Source organism: Corythoichthys intestinalis, chromosome 12 (genome assembly GCF_030265065.1).
Source record: "Corythoichthys intestinalis isolate RoL2023-P3 chromosome 12, ASM3026506v1, whole genome shotgun sequence".
Classification (NCBI taxonomy): Eukaryota; Metazoa; Chordata; class Actinopteri; order Syngnathiformes; family Syngnathidae; genus Corythoichthys; species Corythoichthys intestinalis.
In genome coordinates, this window is record NC_080406.1 from 50,271,911 (window position 1) to 50,296,864 (window position 24,954).

The window sequence follows — 24,954 nt, forward strand, 5'->3', positions numbered from 1 at the left end:
TCAGGTGCTGCTTGTTTTAGCGCAAACTTCATTGGTTAAACTGTCTGTGCTCGATTGGTAGGAACAAAAACCAGGACCCACAGCGGCCCTTGAGAACAGGTTTGGACACCCATGCCCTAACTTTTCTTGAATGACGTATCCATAAACCGTGTCTGATTATTATTATTATTTTTTTTTTTTTAAATCAAAACAACTAGAGCAACGACAGATATATATCGAATAATATATCTGTAATATATCGAAAAATATCTACTAGTATATACACACAAGTCACCATTCAGTACCACATGAAAAAGGCTTTTTTTTTTTTTTCCTCACAGCGTTTGAAAGTTTGTATACCATTACACTCTTATAACGTCAGTAACTTACTTTGCCGAGTAACTAATTACTCTTACATTGAGGTAACTGAGTTACTAACTCACATTTTGGGAGAAGTAATTTGTAGCTGTAACTATGTTTTTAAAGTAAGATTAACAACATTGGTAACCAGTGATAAGATAATCCTGAAAAAAAGTCGAGCGTGTTGTTGAATTTGCGTATGCGGCATCCTCTGTACACGTTCAGTATGCTGTGTTTTATCTATTCATAAGAACTAACACTGTGCTTTGTTTCTCCTGTGTTTTTCTCCAACAGGAAAGAAAAAAATGAAACTCAAGGGAGTTAGTGACTCTGGTAAAGATGACGTGAAGGCAACAGACGGGATTGTAAAAAATACCAAAAAGCCAAAAAAGAAGAAAAAGAAGGCAAGGCTTGATGGGAATGCCAACGTGTCTGATGTGGTCGATACTCAAGTTACAAATCAGAATGGGTTGCCTGGTAAGGCAAAAAAACAGACCTCTGTTACGGCCTCAGAAGAAGTGAGCCAGCCTAATTCTTGTATAACTAACAATAAATCGAAAAAGAAAAAAAAGAAACAAGCTGTAGATGTTAAACTAGAAGAAGTAGGGAATAGTAAGACGTGCACTACACAGGAGGTTAACACAATTGTAGAAACAGCAGAGTGTGCGAGCACCTCAGAAACCAGTGTTCAGCTTAAGTCAAAAGTTGACAAAACGGGACCTCAAACTACCGCCGAGGTCACATCGAATGAACCTGGAACTCAAGCCTTAAATTCCCCCAAGACAAATAAGAAGCGTCGGAAGGCTAAGAAAGTTGAGTTGCCTCCTTCGTCACAGCAAACCCAGTTAGATTCTCCATCAGTCCCTTGTGATACTTCTGCTGATGTTGCCACGGAGTTCAAACCTGAAAATATAACTGATGCTACACCCTTGACTAAAAAGAGTAAAAAAGGTAAAAATAAGATCACCCTTACAAGTCCAAGTACTACTAGTGAAAGTGAACCTACATTTGATCATCACGTGGTAACACCACTTAAGAAGAATAAACAAAAGTCAGCACAAGTGAAAGAGGTTTGCAGATTGGAAGAACCCAAGGTGTGTGATGAGGCATCCTCTTCCTCAGGGAAGCCAAATAAGAGGAAAAGAAAAATACCCGTCACGTTTGAGTATGAGGCTGATGAGCATGAGTCTTCCCCAGCCATCAATGAAACTGCAGACACAACATCAAGTGTTAAGAAGATAAAAGTGAGTAATAAATGAGTGGAGTATTGACGTAATTGGTCCATGAATTAGATCAATATCCCATTATTTTCAAAATGCTTCTCTCCTTCAGAAAGCGTGTGGTTCATCTACACCAAAAGCCAAGCCAAAGTTGGAGAACACATCGTCATGTGACTTGGTAAGATTTCAGAGAAAGGCCAAAGTTCCTACACCACTCTTCTTCAGAGCAAATTCAGGAAGTTGCAAAACCACATTCGTGGGCAATGAGGTAAAATTAGTCTTCCTGCACAGTATATAAGGTTGTTGTAATCTTCAAATTTTGTTCATTTTTTTTTTTTTAAATCATTTTATGAGCTGTAATACAGAGATATGAGTTAAATTTCTTTAAGGAATCCACTCACTTTGAAAACAATTGTCTCAAAAGCATCCTTTTCTGTTTAAATATAGTGGTACCTCTATATACAAATTCAATTTGTTCCATGACCTGGTTTTTAAGTCAAAATGGTCATATGTCGAGCGGGATTTTCCCATACGAATGCATTATAATTCGTTCCACAGCCCAAAACTGTACGCTAAATCCATCATAAACACTACAGGCACAGTTACAATTAAATAGCAAATACACATAGCAAAAAAAATGTTATAAATACAAATCGAAATAATGATACTGCAACGAATCGGGTTTTAATTCGGGATGTCCCTATCGCATATTTTTGCACCCGAGTCCATTCCAAACATGTTAATGTCCCACTGTGCCGGCTTCATAATGTGAATTATTTCTAAACAGGAATAAAGTAGTAGTAAAATGCTTGTTTTAATTAAATGTTTCATTGAGTGTGCCCACTCAAATCACCTCATGCTTTGATGCTCACGCTGCTGAGAAAAGCCTATAAATTACACAGTGACCCCGGTTTTACACCAGGCCCATCTGCGGGGCGTCGGCAAGTGCCTTTTGACCCAATTCTGATCCTCTGAAAAAAAGTGCGATCGGATCGGAACATCCTTAGTTCTATTGTGACAGTTGTGTTTTGCATGCTGTTCCTGAACGCACCATGTGACTGAAGAGCGAGAGAGAGAGGGAGGTACGTTAGTGGGAACTTTTGACTTTTTCATGTTGTTGTTGGCGTCGACTACGGCAGACAGTAGCCGTGTTGGGTTAGGATTAGCACAATAATAATATATTACATTTTATTTATAACCAAGTGCACAAGTTCTGAAATAAATGATTAAAGACCTGGCAAAGCTGGCGAACTTTACAATAATAATAATAATGAATCAGAAATAATTTTTATTGTCACGTTAACTTATACAGACTAGGGAATTGAAGTCGGAGGAGACTGGCCATATTGTGAAGCCAGTTGACTCAATTCAATACACTTTAATAATCCCTTGAGAGGGTTCCCTCAGGGAACACCACAGAGGCAAAGTTAAAAGTATAGACGGGTGCACATAATTTTTTTGCCCAGGTTCTCAGAGGAGGACCTGGAGATGTGACTTGGTCCTCATTGAGCTTGAGAGCCGACCCGCCTGATGCAATACATTTATGACAAGCTTTACTTAGAGCCAATTAACTTTAATTATATTAACAATTAATGCTTGATTAACATCAAGTGGCACAACAAAATTGCCATTACTTTGAAGTGAAATGTAAAGAAATAAAAAGCAGCAATTCAAAATAAAGGGCATTATGCGGCTCCCACATTAACTCCAAGCCTTTTTAAAAGTGGGATGTCCTCCTCATAAGACCTCATTGAACGTGCATATTTAGCTTTGTAAAATGTGAGCAAAAACACGTTTGTCAGTGCATGTCGCTGTTCATTACCTTTATTCCGCCACTTGTCCATAGGGCGAGTGGGGTCCTGTTTGACATCGATAGTTTGCTTAATTGCCACATGCTCTGTTTTTTTCGTGCTTTTCAAGTTTGGATGGCTGAAATTCTTTGACCCTACATAAAATGCGCTGCTCTTATCGGCGACATTGGGATTCTCACGGCACATTTTGTACCGCATTTCCGTGCGAGCATCATTTGCTTCTTGCCATGGTACCTCCTGTAGCCACTTTTCAGCAAAAGTCCTTTTTTTCGGTAGCTCCGGTGACATCTCTCTCGTCTGTCTGTCTTTTGACGGGGGTGGGGGAACACGGAAGTAATTACTCAGTGTGGCCTGCCTCTTCGACATGAGAAGTTATTTTCTCGTGTCCGCCGCAAATACAGTGGTCAGCCATCGGTACGCAAAAGCGTATGGAAGCCGTTGAGGGCCAGCGCGTTTCTCTACGTCAAGTACGCATGCACGCATGCGGACCACTTATGTGCACCCCTGAGTATAAAGTACAAATTGGTAAAGTGCTAGAGTAAAAGGAATGAAAGACTAAAAGAATATTTTAAAAAATGGAATAAAATACTTTATGATATTGTTTAAAAATACAATAAAACAAAATAATAGACCCTACCCACCGACGTCACAAAATCACGTGATCGCTGTATTGTTCCGCCCCCTTGTCCGTCATTTTGTGTCTGTATTATCAATGGTCTCAATTGATCGAGCAACTTATAATGCATTTCATGGAAGACCCGGTGCTTTCGGATGCCGTAAACTCACTTGATGCGTTGCATAAAAGGCGTTATGTGGAAAAGCTTCTGTTTATCCATTCGCCAGATCCATATTTGATGCCTAATTCGATGTTTTTCGACCCGCTGTCTCCGCCGTATTTGCCTGACATCTGCTAGCTACCCTGATATGTACAACTATCTTGTCCACACAAAATCAGCCTATTCTCACGAAAGTTTGAAAAACTTTAAGAGCTTGGAGGCTTATAAATACTTCGTTGCTGGTTGGGTGAAACAGGTCCTCGTCCACGAAAATTCGGCAGGAATCTATCTTGTCCTTGGAAAGGTGAGTTACGAAATTTTCAATTCAAAATCTTTTGTTCTTGCTAACATCCACTGTCAAGTCTAATGTATTTCATGTCATTTGTCAATGGAGCTAGGGCTTTTAATGTTTATATGGTTTAGCGATAGCACTCTCACTACATACATATGTGTATGTTGTCGGCAATTAGCCTAGCAATGATCTTAATTGTGGTTGTCAGCCCAAAACCCTCTAAATATATATTAAATGCATCTTACCAGATATAAAATGACTACTACATAATCTGTGGTAATCGTTTGGAGCCCAGTTTTCTCGTCGAATTGCAGCAGCACATCTCGCTCTCTCCTCTCCGGGTCTCTCGGAATCCGGTAGAACTTCAAGTCTCTCCGTCTGTCTTCTCTGTTATTGCAACCGACCGCCACACACGCCTTCACCATTTTGATTATTAATGTTAACGAGCAGAAACACACGCCATAAATAGGAGGAATGTACGTAGCCGTAACAGGTAAACACGATGTGTTGACGGACAATTGGGCGGTACCAGTCAGGAGGACGGAGTTGTGACGTCATGTGGGTACGGTCTATACCCACCAGGCACAGAATAGCAAGAGAACTCTAGTTACAAATAACAGCAGCGGTGCTAAAGTGCTATTGCGCATTACGATCCCCCTCCCTCCCACCTAGAGTTCTGGAGCTTGATAGCCGTGGGACAACACGCACATGACGCTCATATTTTTCTATCATTTCCTTCTTAATTTCAGTAGTCCGTAACACCTTTTTCCTCTTTTCACCACCTGCACTATCTGTATTGGGACCCGTGTTGATTTCTCTCGCAAGAAAATCTGCCACGCATCCGTCTTGCTGGAAAACAATGAAATTGCAACGCTGTCATAAATCGTATTTCAAGCTTGTCATATGTCGCGAGACTCGCGACAAATGACAAGTCAAATTTTAAGTCTGATGTCGAAAGTACCGTATGTCGAGGTACCACTGTATATTCAATTCCAATGCGATGACCAAGTTTGAAGAGAATATTGCTGTTATTAGCTGTTATTAGCTGTTAACTGCAGCAGAGAATCATCATCTGATTGTGAGTCAGTCGGACTGAAGTTACATGTTAGCCACTCAATCCTCACAGTATTGGACTATGGTCAAATTAGTACCTGTCTATAACCAACTTATCTGAATGCTTTTTTGCACTGTGTTCTTTCTTACATGCCTGTCTACTTCACACTCCTTCTCACAGATGGGCCAAACTCCAACATCAGACAGCAAGAAGGTGACCTTCCAGCTAAAGAGTAATAAAACAGCTGGTAAGAAACTGTTAAGAATAAATATTGTTTGTGTAAATGCAAAGGCCCCACCAATATACCAAGTTTTTTAAATTGTGTAATAAAACTAGTTAATCACAAAATAATTCTAAAGCAACCCTAATCTTCAATATTTCAGTTCATCCAAAAGTAGAGCACTTGTGGGTCACTAGAATTAAGAGCTGAACATTTCAGGATGATACAGTAGTATAAGAAAGTATCTGAACCTTTTGGAATTTCTCACATTTCAGCATAAAATCGCCATCAAATGTGATCTGATCTTTGTCAAAATTACACAGATGAAAATACAGTGTCTGCTTCAACTGAAACCACCCAAACATTTATAGGTGTTTATATTTTAATTAGGATGGTATGCAAACAGTGACAGAAGGGGGAAAAATAAGTGAACCCTCTGCCTAAGGAGACTTATAGAGCAATTGAAACCAATTTTTAACCAAACACTTTCAGTCAGGTGTGTGCCCAATCACTGAGTGGTTTAAAGCTGCATTGCCCACTATATAAAACAGCTAGTTGGAATAGTCTTGATGAGAAGCATTGTCTAATGTGCATCATGGCTCGGTCAAAAAAGCCGTCTGAAGACCTGTGATCAAGGATTGTTGATTTGTATAAAGTTGGGGAAGGATACAAAATCATCTTTAAAAGTCTGGATGTTAATCGACAGTCTGAGAAGTTGTCTACAAATGGAGAGTGTGGCACTGTTGCTTCTCTCCCAAGGAGTGGCTGTCCACCAATGATGACGCCAAGAGTTCAACGCACAATACTCAGAGATGTAATAAAGAACCCTAGAGTGTCTGTTAAAGACTTAGAGAAATCACTAGCACACTCCAATATCTGTGCACACATCAACTATATGTAAAACTATGGCCAAGAATGGTGTTCATGTGAGGACTCCACAGAGGAAGCAACTGCTGTCTAAAAAAACATTGTTGCTCGTTTAATGTTTGCAAAAAGGTACTTGACACTCCACAGATGTTTTGGCAAACTATTTTGTGGACTTCTGAAACCAAAGTTGAATTGTTTGGGAGTAGCACACAACGTCATGTGTGGAGGAAAAATGAAACAACTCACCAACATCAACACCTCATCCCCACCATGAAGCATGGTGGAGGGAGCATCATGATTTGGGGCTGTTTTGCTTCCTCAGGGCCTGGACAACATGCAATCATTAATGGAATAATGAATTCAAAAGTTTATCAGGATGTTTTGCAGGAAAACCTGAGGCCGTCTGTCAGACAGTTGAAGCTAAAAAGAGGATGGATGTTGCAACAAGACAATGATCCAAAATGCAGAAGTAAATCAACTTTAGAATTGTTTCAGAAGAACCCCATTGAGATGCTGTGGCATGACATAAATACAGCGATTCCAGACATCCCAGGAATCTGACCGTACTACAGCAGTTTTGCGGAGAAGAATGTGACAGGATTAGTCCTGATCAATGTGCCAGACTGTGCTGCAGCTACAGGAAACGTCTGGTTGTCACTATGTAGAAAGAGGAAAAATGTAACAACTAGAAGTCGTTGAATAAAAGTAGTGTGTCTTCACAAATCACTCCAAGAAGCACATTTATCTCAAAAAGTTATTCAAGTAGATGTAACGGAGTAAATGTAACACGTTCCTAGCCACCGCTGATCACAAGCAACAAATGTGCTCGCAGGCTTGCAGCACTTTCCCTTGTATCACACAGCTGTGCGACTTCTTCGTCGAAGCAAAAGGCTCTTTCTCGTGTGTGTTTGTGCGCTCTTGCTCGTGTGCGGGAGTCCTAATCTGCGGTTTCTGCCCCAAAATAAAAGCATGCATGACAAAACAAAAGCTGACAATATAAAGAAAAACAAAAAAACCTGGAGACTCCGGTGTCATAAAGTCAAAATCAAGTAAGTCGGATACGTCGTAACCCGGTTATTACCTGTATATGGATCAACATTGGTTAATCATGACATGACATTCCCTTAGCACGTAGCTCTATCTAGTGGATGCATAGAGCTACTACAACAACAGCATGACAGTTTTTAACAATCTTGTAAAACCAAGAGTGATGGAAGAAAATATTTTCTTCAAAGTAATTGGAACCTTAAAACATGCCATTTAAGAAATAATTAAGGAATTTTCATTTTAAAATGATGTCCTCTAAATGGAGTCCTCCTGCACGAATGCATTCCTGAAATCTGCTGTTGTAAAAAAACGTGAATCTTTGCGTATTGGCAGACATTAACAAGTGGCAGCACTGCAAGACAGTGACCTTGAGCAAGTAAACAGTGCCCCATTTTAGTGACCACGGTGAATTCAGGATGAAATATTTTCTTCCATCACTCTTGGTTTTATTTGGTTGTTAAAAATCCGGCTTGCAATCAGCCATTACGCTAAGTTTTGGAATTTTTGAGCTTGTTAACCCCTTCAGACCTAAGCATGCTGCTGAAGGACATTACACATTCACGTCTTTAAACAAATAAATACACTGAATTTTGTTGCCATTGCCACTTCTGGGAGATGATTGGATGAAACTTTACCCATCAAAATGAAATCATGAGGTTTGGAGTTCTTTGCTATTTTTGGCTCTTTGAAAATGGCTGACCAAACGCAACTTCAAAAAGGATAACTTAAAGTGCCCATTTCTCATAAAACAACATTAAAACAACCAATAAAAGCATGAAATATCCCGACAAAAAAATTGCACTTTGTTCTGGTGTTCACAATGCAATCAATGAATTTTCTGGTTCTTTCTTTGAATGTTGGCTCAGATCTCTATGTATGTACTAGTCCTTCTCAAAAAATTAGCATGTTGTGATAAAGTTCATTATTTTCTCTAATGTACTGATAAACATAAGACATTCATATATTTTAGATTCACTACACACAACTGAAGTAATTCAAGCCTTTTATTGTTTTAATATTGATGATTTTGGCAAAAAAAGTCAAACCAAAAATCCCTATCTCAAAAAATTAGCATATCATAAAAAAGGTACTCTAAAGAAGCTACTAACCTAATCATCTGAATCAACGAAATAACTCAAAACTCCTGCAAAAGATTCCTTAGGCTTTTAAAAACTCTCAGCCTGGTTCATTACTCCAAACCGCAATCATGAGCAAGACTGCCGAACTGACTGCTGTCCAAAAGGCCATCATTGACACCCTCAAGCAAGAGGCTAAGACACAGAAAGAAATTTCTGAGCGAATACGTTGTTCCCAGAGTGCTGTATCAAGGCACCTCAGTGGGAAGGAAAAAGTGTGGCAGGAAACACTGCACAACCAGAAGAGGTGACCGCAGCCTGAGAAAGATTGCGGAGAAGGGCCGATTCCAGACCTTGGAGGACCTGCAGAAACAGTGGGCTGGGTCTGGAGGAGAAACATCCAGAGCCACCGTGCACATGCGTGTGGTGGAAATGGGCTACAGGTGCCTCATTCCCCAGGTCAAGCCACTTTTGAACCTGAAACAGCGGCAGAAGCGCCTGACCTGGGCTACAGAGATGCAGCACTGGACTGTTGCTCAGTGGTCAAAGTACTTTTTTTCAGATAAAAGCAAATTTTGCATGTCATTCGGAAGTCAAGGTGCCAGAGTTTGGAGGAAGACTGGGGAAAAGGAAATGCCAAAAAGTGCCATGTCAGCCGCTGGTGTTGGTCTACTGTGTTTTATCAAGGGCATGGTCAATGCAGCTAGCTAGCAGGAGATTTTGGAGCACTTCATGCTTCCATCTGCTGAAAAGCTTTATGAATGAAGATTCATTTTTTAGCACGACCTGGCACCTGCTCACAGTACCAAAACCACGGGTAAATGGTTTACTGACCATGGCATTACTGTGCTCAATTGGCCTGCCAACACTCCTGACCTGAACCCAATAGAGAATCCGTGGGACATTGTGAAGAGTTGAAAGACACCAGACCCAACACTGTGGATGAGCTTAAAGGCCGCTTTCGAAGCGTCCTGGGCCTCCATAACACCTCAGCAGTGCCACAGGCTGATTGCCTCCATTCCACGCCGCATTGAAGCAGTCATTTCTGCAAAATGATTCCCGACCAAGTATTGAGTGCATAGCTGACATAATTAATTGATGGTTGACTTTTTTTGTATTAAAAAACACTTTTTTTGTATTGGTCGGATGAAATATGCTAATTTTTTAGATAGGGATTTTTTGTTTTTTCTTGACTTATTTGCCAAAATCATCAATATTAAAACAGTAAAAGACTTGAACTACTTCAGTTGTGTGTAATGCATCTAAAATATATGAAAGTCTGTTTATCAGTACATTACAGAAAATAATGAACTTTATCACAATATGCAAATTTTTTTAGAAGGACTAGTATATTTTACCTACATACAGTGGGGCAAATAAGTATTTAGTCAACCACTAATTGTGCAAGTTCTCCCACTTGAAAATATTAGAGAGGCCTGTAATTGTCAACATGGTTAAACCTCAACCATGAGAGACAGAATGTGGGAAAAAAAAACAGAAAATCACATTGTTTGATTTTTAAATAATTTATTTGCAAATCATGGTGGAAAATACTGTAAGTATTTGGTCTGTACCAAAAGTTCATCTCAATACTTTGTTATGTACCCTTTGTTGGCAATAATGGAGGCCAAACGTTTTCTGTAACTCTTCACAAGCTTTTCACACTCTGTTGCTGGTATTTTGGCCCATTCATCCATGTAGATCTCCTCTAGAGCAATGATGTTCTGGGGCTGTCGTTGGGCAACACGGACTTTCAACATGATCCAGAAGAGGGCTGTGAGAATGTGTTATGGTCAGATGAAACCAAAATAGAACTTTTGTGTAGAAACACAGGTTCTCTTGTTTGGAGGAAAAAGAATACTGAATTGCACCATACCCACTGTAAAGCATGGGGGTGGAAACAGCATGCTTTGGGGCTGTTTTTCTGCAAAGGGACCAGGACGACTGATCTGTGTAAAGGAAAGAATGAATGGGGCCATGTATCGAGAGATTTTGAGCGAAAATCTCATTCAATCAGCAAGGGCATTGAAGATGAGACATGGCTGGGTGTCAAGTTCAAAAATAGATCCTTAGGTAGACATTGTAAAATTCCCCTAAAATAAGGAGAGAAGACACTCCGTTTTCTTGGCCAAGGAGAACAATGTGACTCGTGAGTCACCAAAATTGATCTAAAGGACAAAAAACCTCCTTGGTATTTTATTTAGGGGTTTTCCCTGAACAAGATGGATGTCTTCCTGAGGGAAGGGGAAAGCAAGCTGGCGACACCCATGTGGTTTTCGATTGGATATGTGTGTGCATGTAGGTGGAACTAAGTGAATACAACGTGTGGAAGCAAGAGCTTATGTAAACAAACATGTAAACAGTCAAAATAATCATATAAACAGTCAAAATAATCCAGACACTTCAGTTATGCAACGCTGTGGCCATGGAAGATGTCCTCGGATGGAAAATTGTCCTCGAAGGTCTAGACCGAAAGTCCAGACGCCAGGTGCTGAGGATGCCTCGGAAGGTCTAGTTACGCAATGATGCGGCCATGAAGCAAAACAGTTGTCACCCCGACGCTTTTTTACTCTTTGTAACACTTAAGCATTATACTACAACCTGGTATAGCAAGCAATAATCATTTACCGGTTTATATACGTAAGAAAAATATGGCAATATGTGTTATTCATGGTATATATGAGCACAAGCAAATATATAAGTAAAAATATATATGGCAATATGTATTATTTATGGTATATATGAGCACAAGCAAATATTCAATCAACCAACCAAGCAAACATTTAATCAATCAAACCCTGATAATCATCTCAACACTGGGTCTTTCAGCATGACAAGGATGCAAACACACAGCCAGGGCAACAAAGGAGTGGCTTCGTAAGAAGCATTTCAAGGTCCTGGAGTGGCTTAGCCAGTCTCCAGGTCTCAACCCCATAGAAAATATGCAGAGGGAGTTGAAAGTCCGTGTTGCCCAACGACAGCCCCAAAACATCACTGCTCTAGAGGAGATCTGCATGGAGGAATGGGCCAAAATCCCAGCAACAGTATGTGAAAGCTTGTGAAGAGTTACAGAAAACGTTTGGCCTCCGTTATTGCCAACAAAGGGTACATAACAAAGTATTGAGATGAACTTTTGGTATTGACCAAATACTTATTTTCCACCATGATTTGCAAATTCTTTAAAAATCAAACAATGTGATTTTTTTTTTTGTTTGTTTTTTTCTTCAAATTCTTTCTCTCGTGGTTGAGGTTGAACCATGTTGACAATTACAGGCCTCTCTAATATTTTCAAGTGGGAGAACTTGCACAATTAGTGGTTGACTAAAGACTTATTTGCCCCACTCTGTACTTTACAAGCCGATGCAAAAATGTAATATTCGTATACACAAATATTACATTTTTGTTTATTCGTATACACAAATATTACATTTTTGCATCAGGAGAAAATACTTATAAATTTTAAAGCAAGTACTCGAGTAATTTTTTTCTTATTACTTGTACTTACCGTAATTTTCGGACTACAAGCCGCTACTTTTCTCCATTTTGAATCCTGTGGCCGATAGTCCAGTTTGGCTTCTTTGTTGATTTATTTGGCTTAATTGTTGATATTTTATTTGACCGCGTCACCAACTCCATTTGTCCAACTCGGATTTTTTACGGCCATTCAAAAGTGAGAAAATTTGCCGGATAACATTAAATGACATCTGTTATAGGCATTCATCAATGCTCATGACAGTGTCATGTCATAATTATGATTGTCTAATGAGTCTTATGGCACCACTGTCAAATAACGTGTTACCAAATGTCATAACTAGCAATTAATGAAACAACTAGAACAGTAACTGAAATAATTACCACAGAACTTGAATTTTGATTTTATTTACATCTGTAGCGCTGTAATGCATGCTAGGAGGCATGTTGGACAACAACAGTGTTGACAGTAGGTGGCAGCAGATGTTGACTATCCCCCAAGGGAGCAGTGATGGCCAAATGAAGCTTCTTGAAGCAATGAAGCTTGCAGCCAATTGGATTCAAAGCTTTATTGTGGTTCATTTGGTCTTATAACCGTCATACGATGCCACTGTCAAAGTGTTACCGGTTAAAATCTTTTGGTTTAAATATCCCATAATACAGGAAAAAAAGTGAGTACTTCATCCACCACTGTTGCTGATTGTTTTTTTGTTACAGAATTCAGGAAGAATGATCGCAGCCTGTTACTTAGTCCAGAGGGTCCATCAAAAGTGCCTTTTGACCCAAAACAAAAGCCCAAATCCGGGGTCCTAAAGTCTTCTCCTACGCCGCTCTTCACCCGCATCAAGAAGACTCCCACGGCTGGCAGGAAAAAGGGTTCGAGAACTCCAAAAAGCACACCTGGAAGACGTCCAACTGCGGCAGACTTTTTTTGAAATTGTACACTTGATTACATTAGATACAATGTAAATGTCTTATTTTATCAAACTTAAAACTTGAGACCCCCTTTACATTAGATGAAGAGGTATTTTTGATTTTTTTTTTTTTCCCCTCTGTATGTCAGTGGATCAGCCGGTCCACATTATTTTAGTCTGCATCATTGTTCCTTGTTCCAAGGACTGTACAACTCTGTTCCATTGTTACACATTATAGTGCTGAATGGAAATCACATATATCAGATTATAATTTTTCAATTCATTTTATTTTATTTTTTTTTAGAAATCACCATGTTTGAGCTTTTAATATTACGATGACAAAATGGGAAACTTTTCTACACTTACCAATGAGTGATTTAACATCTTACCTACGCGGGGGTCATATTGTACAACTCACTGAAAACAGTCGGGCTTTATTCCGAAGACTGGCCGGGAAGATGCCTGTTGGTCGGAAGAATGAGTATTTTATAAGTGATGGGTCAACAAACGGCCTTATAATTAAGATCTATCCATCGTAAATCAGTTTTAAGGGCACGGGAAATTTTTCTATTCAGTTTGTTGTACTGACATATTTTGTGGGAAAAAAACATTAAAGCAACCCTGTCACATCCATGAAAAAGATTGTCTGGCATGAAATTTGTTACGCTTCGTAAAAGAATGATTTCCCATGGACCAACTGCTATATTTACATCTCTGACTGTATGTGTACTATTCATTTTTTAATCCCCTGATGAATGTCCGTGCATCAATAAGCAAACTTCAGCATTCACTAGTGTATCAATTGCTTCTTACGCCGTTGTTTCCATGCTTATATCTGGGCACCTGTGATGATGTTAGGTTTTTGCTGTGGCCATGCACAAGTTAAGCTCGAAGTTGACCTACTCTGCTTGATTTGAACCTTTTCAGATCGTCTGTTTTAAACCAGAATTTTCCTAGATTTCAAATTCAGGGGAAGTCACCTCCGAATTTTTAGAATTGGACTTGATCTCTGAATTTGCATTTGAATTTGAAACTGGAGTCTGCTCAGCTGTCAATAAAATATTATTTTTCTTTTGCCCTTCTTATGCTTATGGCGGAAAACGGGTGACTTGAAGTTCTGCTCTGAGACCCCCAATTTGGCCAACTTTCAAAATTGTCCGATATGTACAGTGGGGAGAACAAGTATTTAATACACTGCCGATTTTGCTGGTTTTCCCACTTGCAAGCCATGTAGAGGTCTGTAATTTGTATCATAAGTTCTCTTCAACTGTGAGGGGCGGAATCCAATACAAAAATCCAGAAAATCACATTGTATAATTTTTAGGGCAGTCAAAATTATCGCGTTAACGGGTGTTAATTTTTTTAATTAATCACGTTAAAATATTTGACGCAATTAACGCAGATGCCCTACTCAGAGAGATTTAAATGACAGTACACAGTGAAACGCTCACTTGTTGTGTTTTATGGAGTTTTGCCGCCCTCTGCTGGCGCTTGGGTGCGACTGATTTTATAGGCTTCAGCATCCGTGAGCATTGTGTAAGTAATTATTGACATCAACAATGGCGGGCTACTAGTTTATTTTTTGATTGAAAATTTTACAAATTTTATTAAAACGAAAACATTAAGGGGTTTTACTATAAAATTTCTCTAACTTGTACTAACATTTTTCTTCTAAGAACTACAAGTCTTTCTATCCATGGATCACTTTAACAGAATGTTAATAATGTTAATGCCATCTTGTTGATTTATTGTTATAATAAACAAATAGTCCTTATGTACTGTATGTTGAATGTATATATCCATCTTGTGTCTTATCTTTCCATTCCAACAATAATTTACAGAAAAATATGACATATTTTATAGATGGTTTGAATTGCGATTAATTACGATTAATTAATTTTTAAGCTGTAATTAACTCGATTAAATATTTTAATCGTTTGACAGCCCTAATAATTTTAAATAATAAATTTGTATTTAACTGCATGAAATAAGTATTTGATACATTACCAACTAGTAAATATTTCGGCTCTTAGTTCTTTTTTAAGAACCCCTCCTGTTCTCCACTCATTACCGGAAGTAACTGCACCTGTTTGAACTAGTTACCTGTATAAAAGACACCTGTTCACATGGTCAAACAAACAAACTCCAACCTCTCCACAATGGCCAAGACCAAAGAGCTGTGTAAGGACATCAGGGATAAAATAATAGACCTGCACAAGGCTGGGATGGGCTACAGGAAAATAAGCAAGCAGCTTGGTGAGAAGGGAACAACTGTTGGAGCAATAATTAGAAAATGGAAGTTCAAGTTGACGGTCAATCTGCCTCGTTCTGGGGCTCCATGCAAGATCTCACCTCGTGGGGCATCACTGATCATGAGGAAGGTGAGGGATCAGCCCAGAACTACACGGCAGGACCTGGTCAATGACCTGAAGAGAGCTGGAACCACAGTCTCGAAGAAAACCATCGGAAACACATTACGCCGTCATGGATTAAAATCCTACAGCGCACGCAAGGTCCCGCTGCTGAAGCCAGTGCATGTCCAGACATGTCTGAAGTTTGCCACTGACCATCTGGATGATCCAGAGAAGCAATGGGAGAAGGTCATATGGTCGGATGAGACCAAAATGGAACTTTTTGGTCTAAACTCGGCTCGTTGTGTTTGGAGGAAAAAGAAGGATGAGTACAACCCCAAGAACACCATCCCAACCGTGAAACATGGAGGAGGAAACATCCATTTTTTGGGGCTGCTTCTCTGCCAAGGGTACAGGACGACTGCACCGTATTGAGGGGAGGATGGATGGGGCTATGTATCGCCAGATCTTGGATGACAACCTCCTTCCTTCAGTGAGAGCCCTGAAGATGGGTCGTGGCTGGGTCTTCCAGCATGACAACGACCCAAAGCACACAGCCAAGGCAACTAAAGAGTGGTTCCGTAAGAAGCATCTTAAGGTCCTGGAGTGGCCTAGCCAGTCACCAGATCTGAACCCGATAGAAAATCTATGGAGGGAGCTGAAAGTCCGTGTTGCCCGGCAGCAGCCCCGAAACCTGAAGGCTCTGGAGAAGATCTGCAAGGAGGAGTGGGCCAAAATCCCTGCTGCAGTGTGTGCAAACCTTGTCAAGGACTACAGGAAACGTTTGGTATCTGTAATAGCAAACAAAGGTTTCTGTACCAAATAATAAGTTCGATTTTTGTGATGTATCAAATGCTTATTTCATGCAGTTAAATGCAAATTTATTGTTTAAAAATCATACAAAGTGATTTTCTGTTTTTTTGTATTAGATTCCGTCCCTCACAGTTGAAGAGAAATTATGATACAAATTACAGACCTCTACATGCTTTGCAAGTGGGAAAACCTGCAAAATCGGCAGTGTATCAAATACTTGTTCTCCCCACTGTATGTGTGATGCATCATTGGAAAGCTTAAAATCTCAATTTTCTGGAGGGAAATTTTTGAACAGGAGGGCATTTTTAGAAAAAAATTAAAGAGCGAAACCCTATCTGGAGGTGAGAGCATGAAAGAGCAGAATTAAAGACACCACGACTTTAATGAGATATTATCGCATACTTACCTTGTTTCGATCGAAAAACTCCACGTAGCATGTATCACTGAGAGTCAAGACACAGCTGTGAATGGCCACAGCTGGATTTTTGGGTGAAACATGGTCATATAACAAGGGTCGCGATGCAGAAATCGCAGACATCAAGGAGTGGTCGAGATTTTCTTTTTCATATATTTACTCTTTTAAACTTTTTTTTGTCAATTTTTCTTTGTTTGGATCAATTTATCATCTAACATATCGGAGAAAATGTGACTAACAAAAATATACAATTAAGCGATAGTTATGAGGTAGCTATCGTGACTTTTACAGACACCATTTTTTCATTGTGACGTAATTTGTTTAAAACTAAAATATGCGAGTGAATAATTTTTGTCTTTTTTTTTTCTTTAATATTAGACATCAATTAATGATTCTAAGCTAAAAATGACCATTTGAATAAGAACAATAATTACTTGCTGTTGAGGTGGTTGCAGCGCAACATTACATACGTAGGAATAATTGATGGAGAATAAGTTTTCTTTCAGTCAAAACTCGCGTGTTTAATTTCCACCGACATAAGGATGCATCCACTCTTATGCTTTCTTCACAGGCAATCCCACAAATCAAAGTAATCAAAGTGAAATAAAATATAAATAGCACTTTAGACAATTAAGTTCCATCCTGCCATATTGTGGCGAAAAGATGTCAATAATAACACGCAATAGGAACATTATTTCTACAATAACTGAGGACACATTTATGAATACAAAATATTTCAACACTTACGTTCTTTTTATGGCTAGGTTGAAACAAAAGCGGTTGCATGACGTTCGTAAACGGGGGTTTCCAGGGTAAAACGGATAGATTAAAAATAGTTTGGGGGCTTAGTGCGCCATGAATCTGCTATGGCAGCATATTGCTTTATCAAACAACTGTTCTTTTGGCTTAAAATACAGAAGTTTATTTTAAAGAGGGGTGCAAGAGCAGAAGCTGCTTTTTCAGTCTTGTCTGAGTTTTCCTCTATACATGTGTGAAATTTGTTTGTTTCGGCTCATGAGACCAACTGTTTGACCAACAGATGCAATGGTAGACAATAAGAGCAATTAGCTTTTGAAGTTCACTGGCCACACTATTAAATCAACTGGCCCAGATCATCGCATCAGTTATTGATCCCAATAATCATGAAAAAGAACAATTTGTTTCAGGTAGATTTAATGGAATGTCCAGCAAAACGGTGTGAAAACAAATCTAATGCAAATAATCCTATTACAATTCCATAATCACTCCAGTATAGCCAACATTTATTCTTGGGAGCTCCAGAGGGAAGCGGGCCCACGGAGAGCCCCCTGCCTGGGCAGTTTTCCTGTCTTCCCCTGGCTCGGTTGTCATTGCAACAATTTAGAAGTTAAAGAGATGACTAAGGCAATAATGGCTAACGATTTTCAAGCTAGACCGTCGTTGTAACTCTATTTTCTCTTTTTCGTCACGCGGATAAATTATCACGTTATGTTCACACCATAGGTTTCATACTCGTTAGCTTTCCTCTAATTTACTTGTCTGTATATGTGGGTATTGACCAACACACCTCACAGTAAACCTTGTTTCTTGTCTCATCGTAGCTGAGTAAATTCCAGCAGTCTCACCACCTTTTCTTTTCATATTGGATTTCGCTTTCCCTCAATTCCTCCAGTGACTCTTTCTTGTGTGGTCATTTTTTTGCTTAGCCAGGTGCTGGGGGTTTCACAAAACATGTCTTGTAGTAGAACATTAGGTGGGTACGGAGATACTGACAATCAGCAGTGGTAATCACGTTGCATGCATTCATGCGAGAGAGTGTTTACGCATCACGGAGAGCAACAGCTGGATGCGTAGACTAAAGTTATCTTTGTTCGGGATAGCTAAACGTCATCAAAACACAGAGCCACTGGAAATTAATGGGAAATAATGCGTCGATTAAAAAAGAAGTTATTTTTACTGGCCCCAACGGGCCAGTTGTTGGAGCACTCTGGTGGAAAAGTACGTCCCGGCCATATATATTGTCCACGTCTGAGATGGTTGGCAGGCTCAAATAACAGTGACACTTCAGAAAAGTCAACCATTTATTGAACATTGTTGCCCAAAATAAATACAGGATTTAAAAAAAACATACAGCATGAGCATTTAACGCATTGACAACAATAGGCGTACCAACTGATTTAAACGAGTATTGGCTAAGCTTGTCTTTCAATGTTCAATAGCAATGACAACGCTAGACATGCAATCCATTTTGACCCGACGTAGGGTTACCAACTCCCTGAAAAAAAAATATGACACCTCATTGTTAGAGCCGGCCAGCCTGAAAACTGTCACGCTTCTTTGTATGTGAAAAGTAATGTTTTTAAAATTATAATTCCGTATTTTCACCACTATAAGGCACACCATCTAAAGAATGGCCTATTTTAAAACTTTTCATATACAGTCATGGACAAAATTATTGGCACCCCTGGAATTTTTAAAAATGTGTCTTTATTGTCTGAACAATATGGGAATTTGATATATTCCCATTGTGGTTGTTCATTATGTTTTACATAACTCACCCATGCCACAACTGGTACTTACCCAGCCCAAAGCAGGACTCTCACGTATAACATAGTACACATCTCATGAATCAATGAGATTTTTGTCTTTTTCATTTTAAGTGGACTAAAAGTAAACGATTGAAATGAAACTTGCTGCTCTAATTTCATTCTTTTAATAAGCCATGTAACTTGCTATGATCAGTGGTTTTGAACAGGCATGATACTGTTGTGTGGCCACAGCGTGCACAGCTGATGTTGCTCACAGTGGTCCGCAGTGTGCTCAGGGAGCTTGTGTGTCTGTTGAAAAATTAGAGGAACATTGGCCATGACTAACAAATGTTTATCCATATATAAGGCGTATCGATTATTATTTATTTTTCGGGGATCAGAAGCAAGTGGGACAATCCACATTAAAGAGACAATCAGCAGTAGATGTGGCCATCATCAGTTCATCAAATCCCCCTTAACGTTTATTTTAATACATCAAACCAAACAGAACAACCAACCCGAAAACAAAACAGAGAAAAAAAATATTAAAAATAAATTTTTTTAAACCAAGATGAAAACCACGCCCCATCCCCCAAAACGGCACATATCTCCGAACCCATGCGGAATTAATTAGGTACACATTTAAGTTATATAAGCACATGGAAAAACAATTATCAGCAATGTATTTTTTAATACTAAATACACAAGAATTAAATCCGTCCAGCTGAATTTAAAATTCTATAATTTAATCCTTAAGGTCTTGAGCCTTTAACTCTCAGGTTATTATTTTTTAAACTGTTTAGGTTCATTCAAAAACACTCAGCAATAACATTTTCACAAATGACCACTCTAAATATAATGAATATGACAGAACACAAAAATATAATAGAATTAGTGAAAATGGAGTACACAGAGGGGAGCAAAAAAAAAAAAAGATCATGGTTTTTACTCTCGCTTCACTCAAACCTCGTATCTCCCATTCTTATGTTGTCTTCGTTAGCGGCAGTAACTCGCCCAATGAGTGGGATTTTGTATTCTCATTGTTACGTCAGCTCAAAATGCGTTTCCCTGCATATTCTTGCAAAGCACCATACCAGTATTCGTTCGTTCTACAAATAAGACACAATTTTCGAGTTTGATGATCATAAGGAAAAGCTCGCCAGACGATTCCGTTTTTAAGGGGAAGTATGCATTCAACGGTTTTGCAAAATGTGATGGTAGTACATTTCTTAACACATAGGTCATTCATTTGAAGAAACTTATGCAACTGATCATCATGCAGCAGGTATAAATTGGCAAGTGGAAAAAAAGCATTTTTCACGATCCTCGTAACTCCATCCTTGTAATATCACAGATATCCTCAGTCGGGCTTTTGCTGGAGATTGGAATTAGAGACGGTTCACGTCCTTCAAATAATACCTATGGGACAACAACAACATGACATTTTATTGTACTAAACTCCACAAGGCCGAACAGAAAGACAAATTTTCACACTGTGTGCTTCTATGATTGCCAAAAAACATTACTCTGTTTCTGACTGGTAATCCTAATGAAAAGAGTAGGGTAACTAAGAGGAGGCAGGGTACACCCTGAACTGTTGGCCAGCCAATTTCAGGGCACAAAACCCACACATACTAAAAGTTACAGTGCCATCCAAAATTATTGGATGTAATTATTTGTTTTTTCGCGTCTAATATATACTGTATATATATATTTTTTAAATAATATGGGACCTTAATGGGAAAAAAAGAAAAATCCAACCTTCAATACAAGTGCATTTATTCAGTGGGGAAAAAATCCCACGTAAAGAAATAATTATTTGACATCAAATAATGTGTGTCAAAATTATTAGCACCCCTGGTGTTAATACTTTGTACAACCCCCTTTTGCAGACAAAACAGCACCTAATCTTCTTCTATAATGTTTTACAAGATGGGAAAAGACAGAAAGAGGGATCTTCAGCCATTCCTCTTTGCAGAATCTCTCTCTAAATCATCCAGATACCTGGGTCCTCTCCTCTTCAGCTCACCCCACAGGTTTTCAATGGGGTTGAGGTCTGGGGACTGAAATGGCCATGGGAGGAGCTTGATTTTGTGTCTGGTGAACCATTTCTGTGTAGATTTGGCCATATGTTTAAGGTCATTGTCTTGCTGAAAGACCCAGTGACGACCAATCTTCAGCTTTCGGGCAGAGGGCAACAGATTTTGATATAAAATGTCCTGGTATTTCAAAGCATTCATGATGCCATGCACCCTAACAAGATTCCCAGGGCCTTTGGAAGCAAAACAGCCCCACAGCATCACTGACCCACCCCCATACTTCACAGTGGGTTTGAGGTGCTTTTCAGCATGCGCATCTTTCGTGGCACGCCAGAACCACTTAGAGTGTTTGTTGCCAAAAAGCTCAATCTTGGTCTCATCTGACCAAAGCACACGGTCCCAGTTGAAGCCCCAATACTGCTTGGCGAACTCCAGACGTTTGCGTTTATGATTGTGAGTGAGGAAAGGTTTTCTCCGTGCGTGCCTGCAACACAGCATCACCTGACCCACCCCCATATTTCACAGTGGTATTGAGGTGCTGTCTACACGCCAACAAGCTGTTTGGGAGGCACGCACGGAGAAAACCAAATTTGAGATGAAAACGGCATTTGTTCATATATAAGCCGCACTGGACTATAAGCCGCAGCTGTCCTTACTGCATTATGAGGTTTTTACACCAAGATATTAACCGCTAGCACTTTATTTGACAGTGGCATCATGAGACCAAATGGACTACCATGAAGCTTTGAACCAATTGGCTGCACAGGTTCATTGCTTGAAGAAGCTTCATTCCGCCATCACTGCTCCCTTGGGAAACAGTCAACCTCTGCGGCCACCTGCTGTCAACACATTTGTCGTCCAACATGCCTCCTAGCATGCATGGCAGCGCTACAGATGTAAATAACAATCAAAATTCATGCTCTGTGCTAATTATTTCTTCAGTTACTGTTCCACTTGTTTCATTAATTTCTAGTTATGGTATTTAGTAACACTTTATTTGACAGTGGCTCCATAAGACTGTCATAAGACCATCATGATTATGACATGACGCTGCCATGAGCATTAATGAATGCTCATGACAGATGTCATTTTGTGTCGTCCGGCCAATTATCTCAATTTTGGATGGATGTAAAAGATCCGAGCTGGACAAAAGTGGAGTTAGTGACATAATTTGCCGGATGACACTTAATGATATCCGGCATAAGCATTCATTTTCATTCAGCCTTATGGCAGTGTTATGACAGCGCTGTCAAATAAAGTGCTGTCTATTAACCCAAATAAATCAACAAATAAGCCGCACTGGACTATAAACCGCAGGATTCAAAATGAGGGGAAAATGTAGCGGCTTATAGTCCAAAAATTACGGTACCTGTAATGTGATACTTTGTACCCCAAAAGATTATCGATATGCTCGTGCCAAGAATCGAGATATAGTTTTAAAAAGGTGTCAATGTTTAAAAATTAATTAACTAATTAATACGGAACTAACATGTTGCTACCAAAATCTTTCACCATGTCCGTGTCTCTGTTAACTCTATGGCTGCCATTAAAGGCCCTAGACGCCCAATCCATTTAGACTGGGAGGGGTGAATGAAAGTTCGATCGTTCGAAAGCAGAGCATTCGCTGCCAGTCTTTCCGATTTTGTGGGCGTTTAAAGCTCACTTTTTGTTCATTTTAGAGTATTTACAGGTCACTTCCAGTTGAGGATAAGTCCCTGCCTATTCATTTAGGTAGATTCCCAGGTCACTTTCTGTTCTATAACCCAAAACCAAAACGAAGTGACCTGTCAATGCCCCCAAATCAACAGGAAGTGACTGAAAATCAACAGCAAATGAACTGAAACGCCCCCAAATTAAATGTATTGCTTGCCAGTGACCGCTATAGATGTCCAATCCGTTTGGAGTGGGAGGGGTGGCAGCCAAAGAACATTAGTTTCCGCCCTCTCAATTCAAATGGATTGGACATCTACTAGTGATAAATTTCCCGCAGAAAAATGAAGATTAATAAACAGAAAAGACAGCTGTTTTTTAGAACATCCAAGAATGATTTCATGACCAATGTATCGACAATCGTTTAATCGACACATCGTGAGATCATCATTATCGTGAGCTTTGTATTGAAAATTGTATCATATCGTGAGGTACCAAGACGATCCCACCCCTACTCACAGGGACTGGTATCTTGTATGGCGTTTGCAGCCACCCTTTGATTCTCTTCCTCTGATAGAGCAGGACATACACAATGAGTAGTGTTAGAATAGCGAGCACAATCACAACGGCCACAGTTATCTCCGTTTGCTTTGTGGGTGGACCTGACAAAAACACAAAAATGGAGGCAATCTGTTAGCATTTTGTCATTTTTAAAAAATGAGTACAAGTAATTTCACTTCTTTCTACACTCAACTTTTTTAATATTTTTAAAAACAGAACTACGGCATGACAGAATCTGAGCTTCTAGCCAGACCGCCGGAGTTGTGCCAGCCGAACCGGACCCACACTGGCGCAGCTCCAACGACCCGAGCCGGCGAGACCCCGACAATCCGGCCAGAAAGCCAAACTCCGCGCGTTCACCTTGGTCTTAACCCTTTGTACTGACTCCATTTTGAAAGGTTTAAAGAAGGCTCACCGAAAACAAGTTGATAATTTATTCAGGTCGACAGCGATCAAAACGGCAAGACAAAACAGAAATACTCAGGCGGGGAGGCAACGTCACCCTATCACACGTCAACAAAAGGTTCCCGAGAAAAAATGACACCGCTTTGTTAAACATTGAGTCTTTTGAAGGCTCTCGCGAGGCGGGCCGTGGGCAGGAAGAAGGGTGTGTTTGGGATTAGGGCTGTCCCAAACGACTAATTTTCTCCCGATTAGTCAGCCGACTATTTTTACGATTAGTCGACTAATCTAATAATTAAAAAAAAAAATTTTTTTTTTTTTTTAAACTAATTTAGCAATGAAATTTTTGTTGACGCTTATCAATTCACAAAAAACATATTGGAACACTCAAATTATTTATTAAAGTATAAATAAACACGTAAACAACAATAATAAATCACAAATAAACAATGAGTTCAAATGCTGATAGAATTAACTAGTGTAGCATCCCGATTGAAAAGATGGTCTCTTAAACTGATGGTTTACAACTTTTATTCCATCCTTGATGTAAACACACTGTAAGAGCTACGGTGCACACAAATAAAGCAACACAATTAGAAATTAACAAAAACTTTTCACCTTTTTCCTTTTAAACCTTATTTATATATCAATGAATTGCCTATATGAATTGCCTTTACCTTAATTTATTACCTTATCATTGACAATCTCTCCCTTGAGTGCAATCACTGTATATACTGTATATATTCATGACCTTTTAACCATATATAATTTTCTATACCATAAAATAAACCATAACATGAAATAAACCTTTCAATTAGCATTAAGAACAATACTAATAGCACTTATAAGGCCCATTGTCAATGAAACATTATTATTTAGTAAGGCGACAGCACCCTCTGGTGTACAAAAAATGAAAAAAAAAAAAAATTACAAACTGCGTGAAGGCGCTTAAGGTGTTTATTCACGGCCGACGTGCAGCCAAGCTTGGCATTGAAGAGACAGGACAGAAGAGTGTACTCTCCATTGTTTCTTTGAAATAAGGCAATGTTTTGGACACTCTGGTGCGCTTTTTTTGGCTTTGTGCCGCTTTCCCCGCCTGCAAACAGAGCATCCGACATTCTAACCTTCC

General features: G+C 39.4%; 2 protein-coding genes across 5 annotated transcripts in view; one reads left to right on the forward strand and one right to left on the reverse strand.

Moving 5' to 3' along the window:
- Nucleotides 1-14,162, forward strand: part of LOC130927405 (ribosomal RNA processing protein 1 homolog A-like) — a 35,050-nt gene extending 20,888 nt beyond the window's left edge. For 2 of the 3 annotated variants that reach the window (XM_057853210.1, XM_057853212.1), the window contains exons 13-16: nucleotides 634-1,583; nucleotides 1,672-1,827; nucleotides 5,673-5,739; nucleotides 12,891-14,162. In XM_057853210.1, coding sequence (XP_057709193.1) covers nucleotides 634-1,583; nucleotides 1,672-1,827; nucleotides 5,673-5,739; nucleotides 12,891-13,108 — 1,391 coding nt within the window. In that variant the 3' untranslated portion in view covers nucleotides 13,109-14,162. The remainder of the gene's footprint in view (nucleotides 1-633; nucleotides 1,584-1,671; nucleotides 1,828-5,672; nucleotides 5,740-12,890) is intronic. The other variant, XM_057853211.1, reaches the window with a different exon arrangement.
- A 4,543-nt stretch (nucleotides 14,163-18,705) lies between these two features.
- Nucleotides 18,706-24,954, reverse strand: part of ifngr2 (interferon gamma receptor 2) — a 30,704-nt gene continuing 24,455 nt past the window's right edge. For both annotated transcript variants that reach the window (XM_057853195.1, XM_057853194.1), the window contains exons 6-7: nucleotides 23,382-23,524; nucleotides 18,706-20,592 (exon numbers count right to left, since the gene is read on the reverse strand). In XM_057853195.1, coding sequence (XP_057709178.1) covers nucleotides 20,491-20,592; nucleotides 23,382-23,524 — 245 coding nt within the window. In that variant the 3' untranslated portion in view covers nucleotides 18,706-20,490. The remainder of the gene's footprint in view (nucleotides 20,593-23,381; nucleotides 23,525-24,954) is intronic.